Source organism: Anas acuta, chromosome 1 (genome assembly GCF_963932015.1).
Source record: "Anas acuta chromosome 1, bAnaAcu1.1, whole genome shotgun sequence".
Lineage (NCBI taxonomy): Eukaryota > Metazoa > Chordata > Aves > Anseriformes > Anatidae > Anas > Anas acuta.
In genome coordinates this window covers 15121716-15137023 of record NC_088979.1, presented here as the reverse complement: position 1 = coordinate 15137023, position 15308 = coordinate 15121716, and the positions used below count along the sequence as shown (strand labels likewise).

Genomic DNA, 15308 nt, shown 5'->3' with positions numbered 1-15308 from the left:
ACATTTTTTCCTCCCTTCAACCTCTTGTCAAAAGCTTAAGATCTTTTCTTCTTCGTGAAAGTGTGACTCTCCTCTCCCTTCTCCTGCCAAGTTCCTTGTGACCTTTCCTTTGAATCTTCCCTAAGATTTTCAGGTCTGTCACTTTTAAGGTAGTGTTAACATTTGGTATTTTGTACCATTTCCTTTCAAAATCAAAACCTCTCCACGCAGAAAGGCTGGAAAAGGCTGCCTTTATCTAGAAAAAAAGGCAGTTTGGGTGTCAATAGTCTTTAATGATAGCCTATGTACATTCCAGTACAACCTCTTCTGTGTTGCAAGGACAAAGAACATGAAGGAAAACATTATAAAGGCACAAAAGGAACAATATTGTACTAATGATTATACTGAGATTTGCCACAGACTTCTTCCTACTGCTCCCTGTTGTTAACCTTGATACCTAAGGCCTCACTTTATCATATGCACAATTCCTAGAATACGCTTTATCTAACTACACTTCTGATTGACTGCTTTCAAAGCACTTATTTATCCCTATCATAAAAGTATTAGAAAGATTCATCTCTCATGTTTTTTCTTTCTGTCCTTCATGCATTCTGCAGGAAGTTTGGTCATGGACGTTAGTTTGATAAATATGTGTGTTTGGCAGTTATTGAGGGAAGAATGGTCTGATGAAGAGGTTTTACAATTTATTGTTAGTGTGTTCAAAGGTCTGGTCATCCTGAACATCTCTAAAAGAAATTTCTGTAGAATTGGGTCGCCTATTGAAAAATCTCTTTCTGTAGCACACACATTTCTTCTCTTGATATTGGCAGTTCCTTTGACATTGTAGTTATGTAAAATAACATTGCTTGATCTCTTGGAAAGTTTCAACCAATCATAGAAACTCCTTTGAAGCTGAAGACCAAAACTTTGACTTTGATTCAATATTAAAAGCTATCGGAAAGAAAAAATACTGGAACAATGCATTTTCAGATACCGGTTGGCTGAGTACACCCATAGCCACGTTCCCTTTTCTATGATAAATGGTGCAGAGAAACTACAACTACTATGAAGTACCTGGATTTCGCAGTATCTACAATTAGCATGTGTAGTATTTTTGCAGTCCAGTTTGGAGCAATGGCTTAGAGTTGACCATGATTTTAAAAGTTTTAATTCTCAAAAAGATAACGTAATTGGCATTTGCAACTATTAGTGCTAGTTTAGTTTTGAATCAGGCTGTTACATGAAACAGATAATTCTTTAAAATACATTTGTAGAAAGTGTGCTGATACAAAGTTTCAAAAACTTCAAATTCCACACAATTATTTTTTTCCTTAATATTTAATGCCGCAAATTCCCATGAAATTATACAGACTACTGCAGAGTTCAGGAAGTCATATTTTTAGTCCATTACCTCTCCAGGCTTGTATCATGAATTTCCTGATATTCCAGATGGAGGTATACTGTAAAAAAAGACCTCTCAGGAAGCCCTGTAATAGTATTTCTGACAATTGCTAAGAGCACAGCTTTGATATTAATGCTGATGTTATGTATTTGAATATGGTATTCTCACAACGCATTTTTGTTTTTCATTATTTATATTAATCCATATCCGAGCTCCTAGCATTTACTACCCAGAAAGTCTTTTATCATGTGTCTTTTTTCTTTCATTTTTTTTCACAATGACAGAAAATGAGATTCTAGTATCAAAAAGAATGAATACCTGCTTTTGTACGATAGAGCAATCAGTGCACACAGAAAATAAAAGAGGTATTTGCACATCAATTATACTGGAACAGATACACATTCTCAGTACCTTTTGTTAAAGTAACCATAAGTGATGTTAAAGAAGGTGTAATTTCATGCAGATGATTCTAAATAAAATATTCAGCACATCCTACTAGGAGGGATCTACTCTGCATCATACCTCTAAACTATCATCTAAATTAATACCGATACATTAATATCAGGTTTGATATATTAGTCTGTCAGATTACTAGAGCAGTTAGAAACTAAAAGCAAACTAAAAACACCTTTCCTCCATCCATCCTTTTCTACCTCCTCCCCCCAGGTAGCACAGGAGAATGGGCAATAGGGCTGCGGTCAGTCCCTGGCGCTTCGTCCCCACCATTCCCTCACGGTCTCTCTCCGCCCCTGCTCCCCATGGGGTCCCTCCCATGGATGCCGTCCTTCCTGAACTGAGCCTGCGGGGGCTGCCCACAGGCTGCAGCTCTTCAAGAACTGCTCCCACATGGTTCTGTACCACAGGGTCCATCCCCCAGTCCCAAACTGCTCCAGCACGGGTCCCCCACGGGTGAGCGGCAGCTCCCCCCAGACCCCCTGCTCCTGCGTGGGCTCCTCTCCATGGGCTGCAGCTCCGGCCCGGGGCCTGCTCCTGCGGGGGCTCTCCATGGGCCGCAGCCTCCTCCAGGCCACATCCACCTGCTCCACCGGGGGCTCCTCCACCCATGGGGGGGCTGCAGCGTGGAGATCTGCTCCATGTGGGACCCATGGGCTGCAGGGGGACAGCCTGCTCCACCAGGGGCCTCTCCACGGGCCGCAGGGGAACTTGTGCTGCCTTGTGCCTGGAGCACCTCCTGCCCTCCTGCTGCACTCCCCTTGGGGGCTGCAGGGCTGCTGCTCTCAGCTCTCACCCCTCTCTCCCAGCTGCTGTAGCACAGCAGACTTCCCCTTCCTTCTATCTGCTCTCCCAGAGGCCCATCCAGTGTTGCTCATGGCTCTGCTCTGGCCAGTGTCAGGTCCCTTTTGGAGCCATCTGGAGCTGGCTCTGATCTGACATGGAGCAGCTGCTGGGCTCTGCTCACAGAGGCCACCTCTGCAGCCAACCTGCTACCAAAACCTTGCCATGAAAGCCCAATACAACAGATCATAGTGAGATTTCCACCTTCTTTTCCTTATCAAGACAAATTTCAGGCCACAAAAATTTTTATAATTGAAGACAATAAAAGCCTGTAGTTCCCTGTGTCTTCCTTTTTTCCCTTTTTAAAAAGGGGGGGGGTCCCCATTTCCAGACAGCAGGAACTTCACCAGACTGCCATGACTTCTCATATATCATGGACGGTGAATTGACAACTACACCCACCAGTTCCTTTAGGACCCACAGAGGTGTCTAATGAGGTCCTGTCAACTTGTGCACCTTCAGGTTCCTTAGCATGTTTTGAGCCTGACCTTCTACTCTGGGTGGTTCATCATTCTTCCAGTCCCTGCCTTTGCCTTCTGGGGTCCATGCCATGTGGCTGGAGCTCTAGCCAGTGAAGACTGAAGCAAAATAGTCATTAATTACCTCAGCCTTCTCTATGTCTCAGGTGACCAGGTCTCCCATTTCCTTCCAGGGAGGGCGCACAATTTCCTCAGTCTTCCTTTTATCACCAATGTACCTATAGAACACTTTCTTATTGCCCTTGATGTTCCTGGCCAAATTCAACTCTAAAGGGGCTTTGGCTTTCCTAACCTGATTCCTGGCTACTTGGGCATTGTCTCTGTATCCATCCCAGGCTATCTGTCCATGCTTCCACTGTCTACAGGCCTTCTTTTTCAGTTTAAGCTTGGTCAGGAGCTCCTTGTTCATCCATGCAGGTCTCCTGGTATTTTTGCCCAACTGTACTAGGTCTGGCTGGAATGTTAACTTTCCCTGCAGCAGCCCATACAGTGCCATACTCTGTACTTGTAGCTGGAACAGCAGTGTTATCACACCAGTGTTGTGTCTGCTGCTGAGCAGTGCTGGCACAGCATTGGGCCTCTCTCTAAACCTCCTAGGGGGTGGGCAAAAAGTGAGAATAGAAACATCACCAGGGCAGCTGACCTAAACCAACCAAAGGGATATTCAATACCATATGATGTCACACTCAGCAATAAAAGGTGGAAACAGGAAGAAGAGGGGAGGGGTGGGCTCTCGTGAAAACGTTGGTCCTCCTCCCAAACGCCAGCTATGTGCGTTGAGGCCCTGCTTCAAGGACGTGGTCAATCATCGCTCATTTGTGGGAAGTAGAGAGTAATTTCTTTCCTCTGCACTTCCACATAGCCTTCATTTGTTTTATTTGTTTTATTTGTTTATTTTCCTCCCTTTTTTCTTTTTTTCCCTTTCCCCCTCCCTTTTCTCCTTTCCCTTTTTTTCCCTTTAGTTAAATTGTTTAGTTCATAATAATCTTTCTTTAATTATTATTATTATTTCCATTTAATTAAATTATCCTTATCTCAACCCGTGAGTTGTTCTTTGCTTTACTTCTCCCCCTCCTCATCTAAAGGAGGGGGAGTGAGAGAGTGGTTGTGGTGTTTAGCTGCCCAGCACAGTAAAACCACCACACCAACTTCCTCTTTGCTGGGACACATCACTCCTGAGTTTGGAGGAGGGGATCCTTGAGTATTAACCAGCCTTCCTGGTTTATATTTTCATATAATAGAATGACTTAAGAAAGAGAAACAAATTCGAGTTCATACTACTTCAATAGTATCATCTGAACATCTGACAGGTACCAAGAGGAAGAAAAACAGCAGGATTGGGTATATCTGCGTTTATCTTACAGACAGACAGCTGTATAATCAGGCAGGTTCTGAACTGAAATGGTAAATCAGAATGAGAGGAAAATTCCCAAAGGTAACAAAAAACATTTTTCTATGCAGACATGAAAGTATGTCTATGTCCATACACTATTAACTATTTACATTTATAGATGCATACACTATAGGATGCCAGGAAACATTTTGCATTTATTTTTTATATTCTGCACGGAGCCAAAATGGAAACAGATTTTCTTTTGCTTATTAACTGAATTTTCTAAATGGGATAAAATTCTTAGCAGTCCTGTCTGTGGTAAGAAGGCTATCAAATGAGGGAATAACAGTAAAGTGTATGGCTGAGATACACAGTGTCAAATTTGTGGCCCATTTTGGGGATCCATTGAGGATCACATGTATTTAACTAGACCATACATAGCCTAAGCTAGCAAAAGTAGACACCACTTTTTGCTAACACTTTCCACCTTGCTTTCACAGGACAAAACATCCTGTTGTGATTGCACGTTTTATTCTATTTGAGTCCTATGTAAATGTTTGTATTGGTGAATTGCGCTCTGTAAAAAACTGTACATTTATTCTAGTTGGAATTTCCTGAAAAACCATTCCTGCTATTTTGTTACACCTTTTCTTACTACATTAAAGACCTGTGTACTAGAAGAGATCATCTTAATCAGCACTGTTGCTTTTATACAGTGATATAATCTTTATTAAAGTAGCTAAATTGTGCTTCTAATAACAACAATGTATAAGCTTAAGTCTGGAAAGTCTTAAAATAGCTCTTTCCTAAACCCTATGTCTCCTTGATACCTGTTTACTTAAACTTCCAAAATGTGGCAGGGACTTAAAAAAAAAAAAAAAATTAATTTCAGGCAAATGACCAAAATTACTGTGGCAGGACCACCACAATTGCATTCTTTCTCCTGTCGGAGGAGAAAGATGGTTATTTCATGAAAGTGGTTTAGCTACTCTAAGACCTGAATTGGTACACGTCCTTTCCTTGACAAAATACAGCTGATAAATTAAAATTTCTGATTTAAGCATCTAAATGGATGGGATATAATAGGGCCCCAGCTACCACACTACAGCATGTGTTCAAGGACTGATGTATTCTGCTGTCTGAATTGTACTTTTTGAGTCCATGTTCCAAAATAGAGCTTCCCATTCTGTAAGATTAGCCTGAAATCTTGAAACTGTATAAACAACACTAATTTTAGAAGGATTAAAATTCATATTGCTTATGTGAACCAAGCTTAATGTGTAATTCAGAGGATCCTTAGCAAAGGAGACACGTTTCAGAGGATGATTTTTCTGTATCACTGACATTCTTCTGCCTTCATTACAGCACATTTTAAATAAATAAGATGCTTAGAATTTAGCTTTACTAATGCAAAAGTTTGTTCCCAGTTTTTCACGTCCATGTGAGAAAAGATTCATGGAAAGGAATGTTCAGCATGGCAAAGGGTCCCAACACCCTTTTGTACATCAAAGATTCAATGTAGCAGTGAAGATATTGGTGAATACATAATAGTACAGATTCAATGAACATAGCTCTTACTGGGGAAAGGAAAATACTCAGAACAAGCAACACTGACAGGATTCTTACTTTACTAGTATTTCTAAAAAAGTGCCATATAAATTTACACATTAAAAAAATGATAACCTTCAATAAACCTAGATATGAATGTTGTTGACATTGACTTCTGACATTTGTCAAAGGTGGAAGGATGATTTTGAAAAAGTCCAAGCTTCTGGGATCTGCAGTTGTAAATTAACCTAGAATAAATGGTCTGAAAAACAAAATTCAATTTTTGCTCACTTCTATGGACTTAGAAGTCTTGGGTGAATGTGGAACTGCAAAACATGTGATTGGAAGGCTGTCAGACTTATAGGGAGATAGAGTACCCTGAAAGTCTCTTGATTTATTTATCCACAAGTTGTAGGTGCCTGTTTGATTCTCATTAAATGAGGTAAACAACCATTATTATTACTAAAGCAATGATTCATTTTCTAAGTGATATTTCCCAGTGTCAACAGGAAATAATTTGAAAATGTTGAAAAGACTGTACTGGATAAAGGACAGATTAGATAATTACAGTTATCTTTGCTGGATGTACAATCCCTTAATATTTTAGAAACATGAAATTCTCATGCATTTTGTATTAATAATTCTGTATAGTGTCAGCAGCTGACTGAGAACTCTGATATCTCCCACAGTCTTGCATCTGCCTGCGTTATCAGACTAGACAAGGAGTCCTGCCACTTGCTTTCTCTCTCCTAATCCCACAGAACTCTGCTGTAGCAGTACATCAGTACATAGTCACAAGATGAGAGTCCTGCATTATTCACTCATCTTTCTGAAAAGAATGCAGCTGTAGCTTTTGTGTTTCTTTTATTTTTGTCGTGCATATTGTGTGGAGCAAATCTGGAGGACTTCTACAATGGGGTTACAGCATTCGTGGATAGAGGAAGAGCAATGGACATCATTTACCTGGACTTGTGCAAAGCATTTGACACTGTCCCCCACAATATCCTTGTCTCTGTGTTGAAAAGACATGGATTTGATGGATGGATCACTTGGTGGGTAAAGAATTGGCTGGATGGTTGCACTCAAAGAGTTGTGGTCTCAGTGTCCAAGTGAACATCAGTTCACCAACAAGTGGGGTTTCTCAGGGGTCAGTATTGTGACTGGTGCTGTTTAACATTTTTGTTGGTGACATGGACAATGGGATCGAGTGCACCCTCCGCAAGTTTGCTGATAACACCAAACTGTGTGGTGCTGTCGACATGCTGGAGGGAAGGGATGCCATCCAGAGGAACCTGGACAGGCTTGAGAGGCATGAGTTCAACAAGGCCAAGTGCAAGGTCCTGCATCTGTCAGGGCAATCCCAAGCACAAATACAGGCTGGGTGGAGAATGGACTGAGAGCATTTCTGAGGAGAAGGACCTGGGGTTGTGGTTCATGAAAAGCACTATGTGAGCCAGTAATGTATAATGGCAGCCCGAAAGCCAACTGTATCCTGGGCTGCATCAAAGGAAGCATGGCCATCAGGTCAAGGGACTTGCTTCTCCCCCTCTAGTCTGCTCTCGTGAGGCCCCACCTGGAGTACATCATTCAGCTCTGGGACCTCCAGAAGAAGAAGGACATGGATGTATTAAAACAAATCCAGAGGAGGATCATGAAGATGATCATGGGGCTGGAGAACCTCCCCTATGAAGACAGGCTGAGGGAGTCGGGGTTGTTCAGCCTGGAGAAGAGAAAGCTCCAGGAAGACCTTACAGCAGCCTTCCAGTAGCTAAAAGGGGCCTACACCAAAGCTGGGGAGGGACTCTTTGTCAGGGAGTGCAGTGATAGGACAAGGAGTGATGGTTTTAAACTAAAAGAGGGTAAATTTATATTAGATATAAAAAGAAATTCTTGACTTGGAGGGTGGTGAGGCACCAGCATAGGTTGCCCAGAGAAGCTGTGGATGCCCCATCTGTGGAGGTGTTCAAGGCCAGGCTGGATGGGGCTTTGAGCAACCTGGTCTGGTGGGAGGTGTCCCTGCCCATGGCAGGAGGGTTGGAACTGAATGATCTTTAAGGTCTCTTCCAGCCCAAACCATTCTGTGATTGATTCTATGATTCTGTGCTGAACATATCTCTTTGAGCGGTATTATCATGGGCCCAACATATCCACTGGAATCAATACTCAAAATTCCCTACAAATTTAAGCATAAAACAGGTGCAAAGAGATTTGGATTTAGCCAAAATGACAGTGACATCTGAAATGCTAAGAAGCTAAACTAATCATTTGAGGATTCATCTGTACCTTGCTGTCTATGCAATCAGTAGTGACTTTATAGCTGCTGGCTGTAGCCTTAAGTGTTCATTAACAAATCGTTGGAACTTTGTCATATCTAAAGCTAGTCATATCATAGTTCACTTTGTTCTGTTTACTTCCTGAAAAGTCTCATTTCAGTGATTCAAGAGTTGCTGAGACATGGCCTTTGACTTAAACTTCTATATGTATTTCCCGTTGCTATGTGCCACAACTCTTTTAACTACTTTCCGGACAACAGATATTAGCTAATGTAGTATCACCTTCAATTTTATATAAGAGGCCGGTGAAGATAATGGAGCAAGAATAATTTTGATTCTGAAATTTTAAATAAGCAATCTGACTAAGGAGGGATAAAAATATAACCCCCTTTCTTCTCTGCAGAATTTACTACAGAATTTTTGTACTACCATTTTTGTAGCTGTCTACAATTAACAAGCCTTTGTATTCCTGATACACCACTATATCGCTATATATTTATAGTTCACTCTTCCAGAAAGTTTATAGACAGATGACTTGGACTAGGACTACGACTACAACTTGGACTACTAATAAAATATCTCAGTAATACAATACCTCTAATAATCTTTTTTTTTTTTAAATTATTATTATATGCAAAACATTTAGGAGCAAATGAAAAAGATAAATACTGCTAAACACAATACCTTCACTTGGAGTTTGCCTTCCTGTATTCGCCCTTTCCATGATGCTGTAAATTTAAGACTGTCTACTGAACAGCTCATTACTCTGCAAGGGAAACACATATACAGTAAATCTTAGAGACATATAACCACAGAAAATAAAATACAAAACAAAACCAATGTATTTTCAGTGTGTACCATATCATGGATTACTCTGAAGAAAAATAAATTATGAATTTTATCTATTTAAAAATAATAATAATAATAAGCACTTAAACAAGAAACTCTTAACTATTCTACTTCAGTGCAAGTGATAAAATAGAGATGACTAATGACAGTAATTGACATGATTTGTTGGGTATGTGTCCTGAAAATAAGGTAACCATCCTCATGATGTGGAGTAATGGCACATTTGTACACATAAGTAGGTAGATTATTTTTCCCTCACCTTGCAGTCTCCTGGCGTAAGGCATTGAGAAATGTGTCTGGATGAAATAGCTCTGAAAGGTCAAGGGTATCTGACAGTAGTTTCTGTCTCTCTGATTTTTCTACCCAGTTCTAAAAGAGAAAAAGAAAAAAAAAAAAAAAAAAAGGAAAAATTAATCTTGAAGTTATTGCCTGATTTTTCATCATTTTGAGTTGATGTGGATTTGTCGAATGGTATGATTAATGACAAATTATTATGTAAATATACTGTAATGTCAAAGATGAATATTGATTTCCATTACTTCAAACTGGCAAACAGAAAATTAACACAATTTGAAAGAAAGCTAGCAGTTGTGTAATGTGCAATGTGACTCACCTATTCTAAATAAATAAGCTTCTTTTCCATTCTTTGTGCACTGCAGCTTACTTTGTATGATGAAACTTTTACCAAGTTCCTAATAGTCTGTTGAAATGCTATTTCACCTTTACTAAAAAGCAAGTTCATGTTTTCCATAAAAATGGTTATCATTACCGTCTTTGCTTTAATGAGTTCAGACAAATAATTGAGTTCCTTTCAAGCATGCTTTAAGACTGTCCTTCTCTTTTGTGTAAACTGCATATTAAATTCAAGAAGCACTTAGTTTTCAATCTGCAGCAAAAGTTTTTGTAAGTAATAGCCAACAATTTTTTTTGAAATCTCACAGTATTGAGCTGACACTGTCATTTTTAGTGGGTGAACTTTCAAAGGATGTTTCAGATGTACTAGTTGAAGACATGAATTCACAGAATTTCTGATAAGGTAAAAACTGACCTCTTTTACAGCTGGTTGTAAATGAAAATAACAGGAGTGGAGGGAATAACTAGTATCATTTATCCTTACCAAACATGTTGCCCCAGCCTACTTTTTCACACAGCTATGTAGCCTGTCACTACAAACAGCAAGCCTGAAACTTCCCATCAACAACATTACCTTTTGTGCCATTGAGAGAAGAAGACACACACATTGTACCTTACTTTGCAATCTCGATAAACCATGTGTATTAATAAATGAAACCTCAACTGCTAACTCCCACATTTTCTATCACTTTGTCAAGGATGCACTCTGTTTCTATAAGTCTTGTAACAATCCACCGTCTTCCAAACTAAAGAAGCAAAGTTTGCCAAAGTCTGTTTCGCAGCCTTCTTGTAGACCAGGTGAGATGTGGAAGATCTACTCCCATTTTAAACAGTCTATATGAAATTCTTTCCCAAATCCAGAAAGCTAGGAGGATGGGAAGGAACCTCAACCAAAAAAAAACTCAAATAGCTCAGTATACATAAACAGGTAACTTTTCATCAGGGAGGACTATGTGCTTTACTGTCTTGTGAAGAAAATTCCAATGGTTGTTTGTGTTTGCACTAAGGACATGTTATTTTCCCACTCCTGTAAATATGCAAACAGTAAGCTCTAAAAAAATTACCAATGTATATAGTCAAATCATTAAATTTTATTTATTAATTTTCATTTACTTTAAAATACCTGGATTTGGTTTTCAACTTGAAAAAAATTATCACTACCTACTGTTTTCTCACATTTGGCACTCTTATTCTCTATTTTTTTTTTATTTTTTTTTAAAGTTTAATCCTCTAAACACTAACAATCTCAGACTAAAGAATTTGTTCAGACCAGTTATTTATGTACACAAGTGGTATGTAACCACAAGTGGTTACATAACAGTCCACACCCAAAATCTGATGTTTTGAAAGTTTTGAGTCATATACATGTATTGTATATGCTTGGTACAATTTCTTTACAGAGTATACAGCATGGTATAACTGTGGTACTGTAGGATAAACATTAAGTTGCCTCCCTGAGTTCCAGCAAGTCATATGCTTCTGCACAGGTTAACACTTCATACTAAGGCAAAAAATACTCAGATACTAAGTTTCCATGTGCTATCACTGAACAGAGAAAGATAAAACGCTCTTCTCTAAATTATCAGTTACTAGAAGATTATGAAACTACTCTAGTTACTGCATATTAGTGAGGCTATGCTCTCATTACACAAAGCACCTACCACGCATTCATGTCTCATTTGAAAACTACTTTACTATACTCTTTGAACTGCTGATAACCTAATTTAATAGAAGCACCTCAGACTGAAAAAATCATCCAAAATACAAGTGAATATCACACAAGCATTGTGTTGTGGGCTTTGTTGTTTTTGGTGGTGGTGGTGAGTTGTTTTTTTTGTCACTATGTCAAACACATCTCCATAATTTTTCCACCATGCACAAAAACTTAATTGGTGACCTTTTTATCTATCACATCACAGCTTATGAGCCTTCAACTCAAATGATTATGAATCAGTTAGGAGATTCTTGCTTTCCATTTTCATTAGCTAAATGTACACAGTTAATGGTTCATCTGCCTGATTTTTCAGTGAGTTTTTATAACAACAATCTCTTTTATTGTATAGCAGTAAATCTGCTATCAGGTTAGGGCATATTTTGTAAATTGTTTTGTATAATACAAGTAGACACAACTATTTCAACTTGTATTTAATATAATCATTCTACTGCTGTCATCAAATAAACTTTTAATGTAATTGCTAAAGAGAAACACCATCAGGAACATACGTGCCTATGTTCCATCCAATTAAAAGACCAGTATGGGAGATATTAATTCTGAACTCATATAATTAAGTAGCACTAGGAAACTCACAATAGCAAAAACTCTCATTAGATCACAAAAGCAAAGTCTATAATTGCTACTTGAAATGGTCTACATAAAGCAGAAGACATAACTCATTCACATTGTTTAATAAATATTTAAGACAAATATTTAAATATTTAAGATTTAAATGTGTTGTGGGTTAACTCCCATAGGCATCTCAGCACCACAAAGCCACTTTCTCCCTCCCCCCCAGTGGGATGAGGAAGAGAATGAGGAGGGTATAAGGGAAAAAACTCATGAGTTGAGATAAAGGCACTTTTAATAGGTAGAGCAAAAGCTGCATGTGCAGGCAGTGTAAGGTAACGAATTCATCCACTACTTGTCATTGGCAGGCAGTTGTTCAGCAGTTTCCAGGAAAGCAGGGCTCACTACACTTAATAGTTACTTCTGAAGACAAACACCATAAATCTGACCATGCCATCTTCCTCCTTTCCTCCAGCTGTTATTGCTGAGCACAATGCCATATGGTATGGGACATCCCTTTGGTCAGTATGGGTCTGCTGTCCTCGCTGTGTCTCCTCCCATCTACTCACTGGCAGAGCAGCAGAAGAAGCAAAAAGGTTCTTGACTCATGTAAGCACTGCTCAGCAACAACTAAACCATTGGTGTGTTGTCACCACTATTTTAATAAGAAATCTAAAACAGAGCAGCGAACTAGCTAATAGAAAGAATATAACTCTATACCAGTCAAAAAGAGTGTTAAATGCAATAAAAATGATCAGGTTTTGAAGGGGAGGAAGCTTAGGCTGAGCTGTGGAAAGACTGAAGTAAAGTTTCTTGAAAAGGAGAACTCCTTAACTATTTAGCTATATCTTAATTTCCCTCTCCTACCCCCACTGCAACAAAAATACACATTGTCTTCATTTGTCAGATTGACTTCTTATTGATCTTGGATGGCCATGTACCATTTCAGTCTGAGGTGCCTTCTTCTATCACCACTTCAGCAGAAAACCTTGCTTTTCATGCCAGGTAGGCCAAAATAATGCATTTGTCACTTGCCAGCTGGATTACAACAACACTATCATCAGCGCCAACGTGGTGTAAAATTTAGCTAATCACCCCTTTATGGTTCAGGCCATGATCTCCCAACTGCCTCCTCCCTCCCACTGCCCATAGTATGGTCTATAGCGGGTTTGCTGCAACTGAGGATTTAGTTTTCATCTTCAGAGCAGTTAATAGCCGAGATCTAAATTCACTGAACACAGTATTCACCATATGAATTAACAATACAGCTTTTGTTCACTGTGTTATATCTGACAGTTAATAAAGTCTGGGAAAACGCATATGAAAGCTGAAATCAAAGCACTATTGATAAACAGCATTTAGCTATGAAACTAAATTAAATGAATCCCGAGTCTGTCTTGGGAATGGTATATAAGTTATTTTTAAAAGTAAATTCCCATTATATCAATAATTTCCTGTATTCCAGTAATGTGGTCTAGAAGTCTGAAGATCCTAACACCAAAAGCATTTATATCACATGCACATGCAAAAAAAATCTATAATACACTCTTCTTTTTAACTGTTAAATTAACACTATTTTAATATTTCCCAAATGTTTCTCGAAATGTTACTGTTACATTAAGTGAGAATTTAAGTTTGAGCTGTCCACAACAGATTAATATAGGATACGATGATTAGAAATATAGTATCAAAGTTTATCAACAGTACCCAAAAAGCTTTGCAAAGCAATTCGTATCAGAATGTTTCAATATTTCAGTTAAGGTGAGTTTCTGTTTTGTATAATAAAAGGAATTTATTTATTTATTTATTTTGCCACAATAAATCTGTATGCACAGTCTCAGGTGGTTCAAATACTATTTTTTTCACGTAACTTGACATCCAATATCTATTCCATTTTCAGGAAGAAGTCTTCCTTATCTTCTATAATCCCAAAGCAAACTGAGCACTCCTTACTGAGCACTGGAAGGAATAAAGAGGCTGATGGATTTTCACATTATCGTTTATGCAATTTTAGGCTCATCACAGTACTCCTCAACAATGAATCAAGTACTTCTCCTTCACCTGTTTTAATTCATTCTGATTATATTCTCTTCCACACTATTTTTCCCTTGCTGTGATCCCAGAAGAGATTTTTTTTTTTTTATTTGGAAAGAGAAAATAATATAAATCACTACAGAAGTGATTTCATTTTTTGTGCCTAAGCAGAAAATTGTATTCAGTATTAGCCAGGAACTGCATATAGTACAATTCTGTTTTTCCGCTAGCTTTAGAGGGAAAGTTTTAGATTCAAAGTTACTAGGGAAAAAATGCAGCACTATGGATTAGTTTGACAGCAAACGATGTTGAGTAACTCTTGAGTAAGTGGCATACAATTTGTCCCCTTGAGGTAATTTTTTTGTGTGTGAAATCCTTGAGCTGTTGTAATTATTCTTTATTAATTGAACACATGAACGCTGCAGAATTTCAGGTATATGTTAAGGTGTTGGCACACACTACATTTTGAATGGTAAATCACAATGGAATTTAGTTTGGAGACTTAATTTATTTTGGTTTTGGATTTCAATATGCTATTTTGGAGCATACCGACCAAAATTGCTGTTTTGCTTTAAATATTATTTCTTCATTTCAGTTTGACATGCCTCAGAAGCTCCATGTTTGTTCAGGGAGTCTGAATGCTAACACAGCAGCACAGTGTAGAGCATAAAATTTCTGAGTCCATTAGCATCAACATGCGAGCTAACAATGTGCCAGAAGCAGATGTGCACCAAGGCATGGCTGAGGGAAACATTAGCAAAGGCAAACTCATTCTAGTTACTGTATTAATTAATTTTTATCAAAACAGGAACTTAACTTTCCAGCAAGTTGCAGATTCCTACATAAAAAAGGAATACCAAAATGATTGCCCTGCATAAGGGCCGGGACATCATTCTAACAAGTTGATGATCAACATATGCCCAAAATACCTACTGGCAGCTATGTCCTACATGATCACTAAACACAGACTATGGTCCTACTTCTTATCTTCACTGATAAGAAGTTGCAGGACACAGGAGACGGTCACACATAACGTTTATTTGCAGATAACAGACAAGTCTGCCTACCATAGTGCAAGACCACAAGGTGAGTCTTAATTCCCTTGCAGAGCTCTGGAGTAGGGATGCTGAAGTGTATACAGTTTTGATGGTAATAGCATGGCTGTACAGAATACTCCGTGTACTTGGCACTGTCAGTG

The 15308-nt window shown here is 38.7% G+C and overlaps 1 protein-coding gene across 2 annotated transcripts in view; it reads right to left on the bottom strand.

Moving 5' to 3' along the window:
* Positions 1 to 15308, bottom strand: part of DYNC2H1 (dynein cytoplasmic 2 heavy chain 1) — a 170378-nt gene that overhangs the window by 6901 nt on the left and 148169 nt on the right. For both annotated transcript variants that reach the window (XM_068670205.1, XM_068670216.1), the window contains exons 86-87: positions 9419 to 9528; positions 8995 to 9076 (exon numbers count right to left, since the gene is read on the bottom strand). In XM_068670205.1, coding sequence (XP_068526306.1) covers positions 8995 to 9076; positions 9419 to 9528 — 192 coding nt within the window. The remainder of the gene's footprint in view (positions 1 to 8994; positions 9077 to 9418; positions 9529 to 15308) is intronic.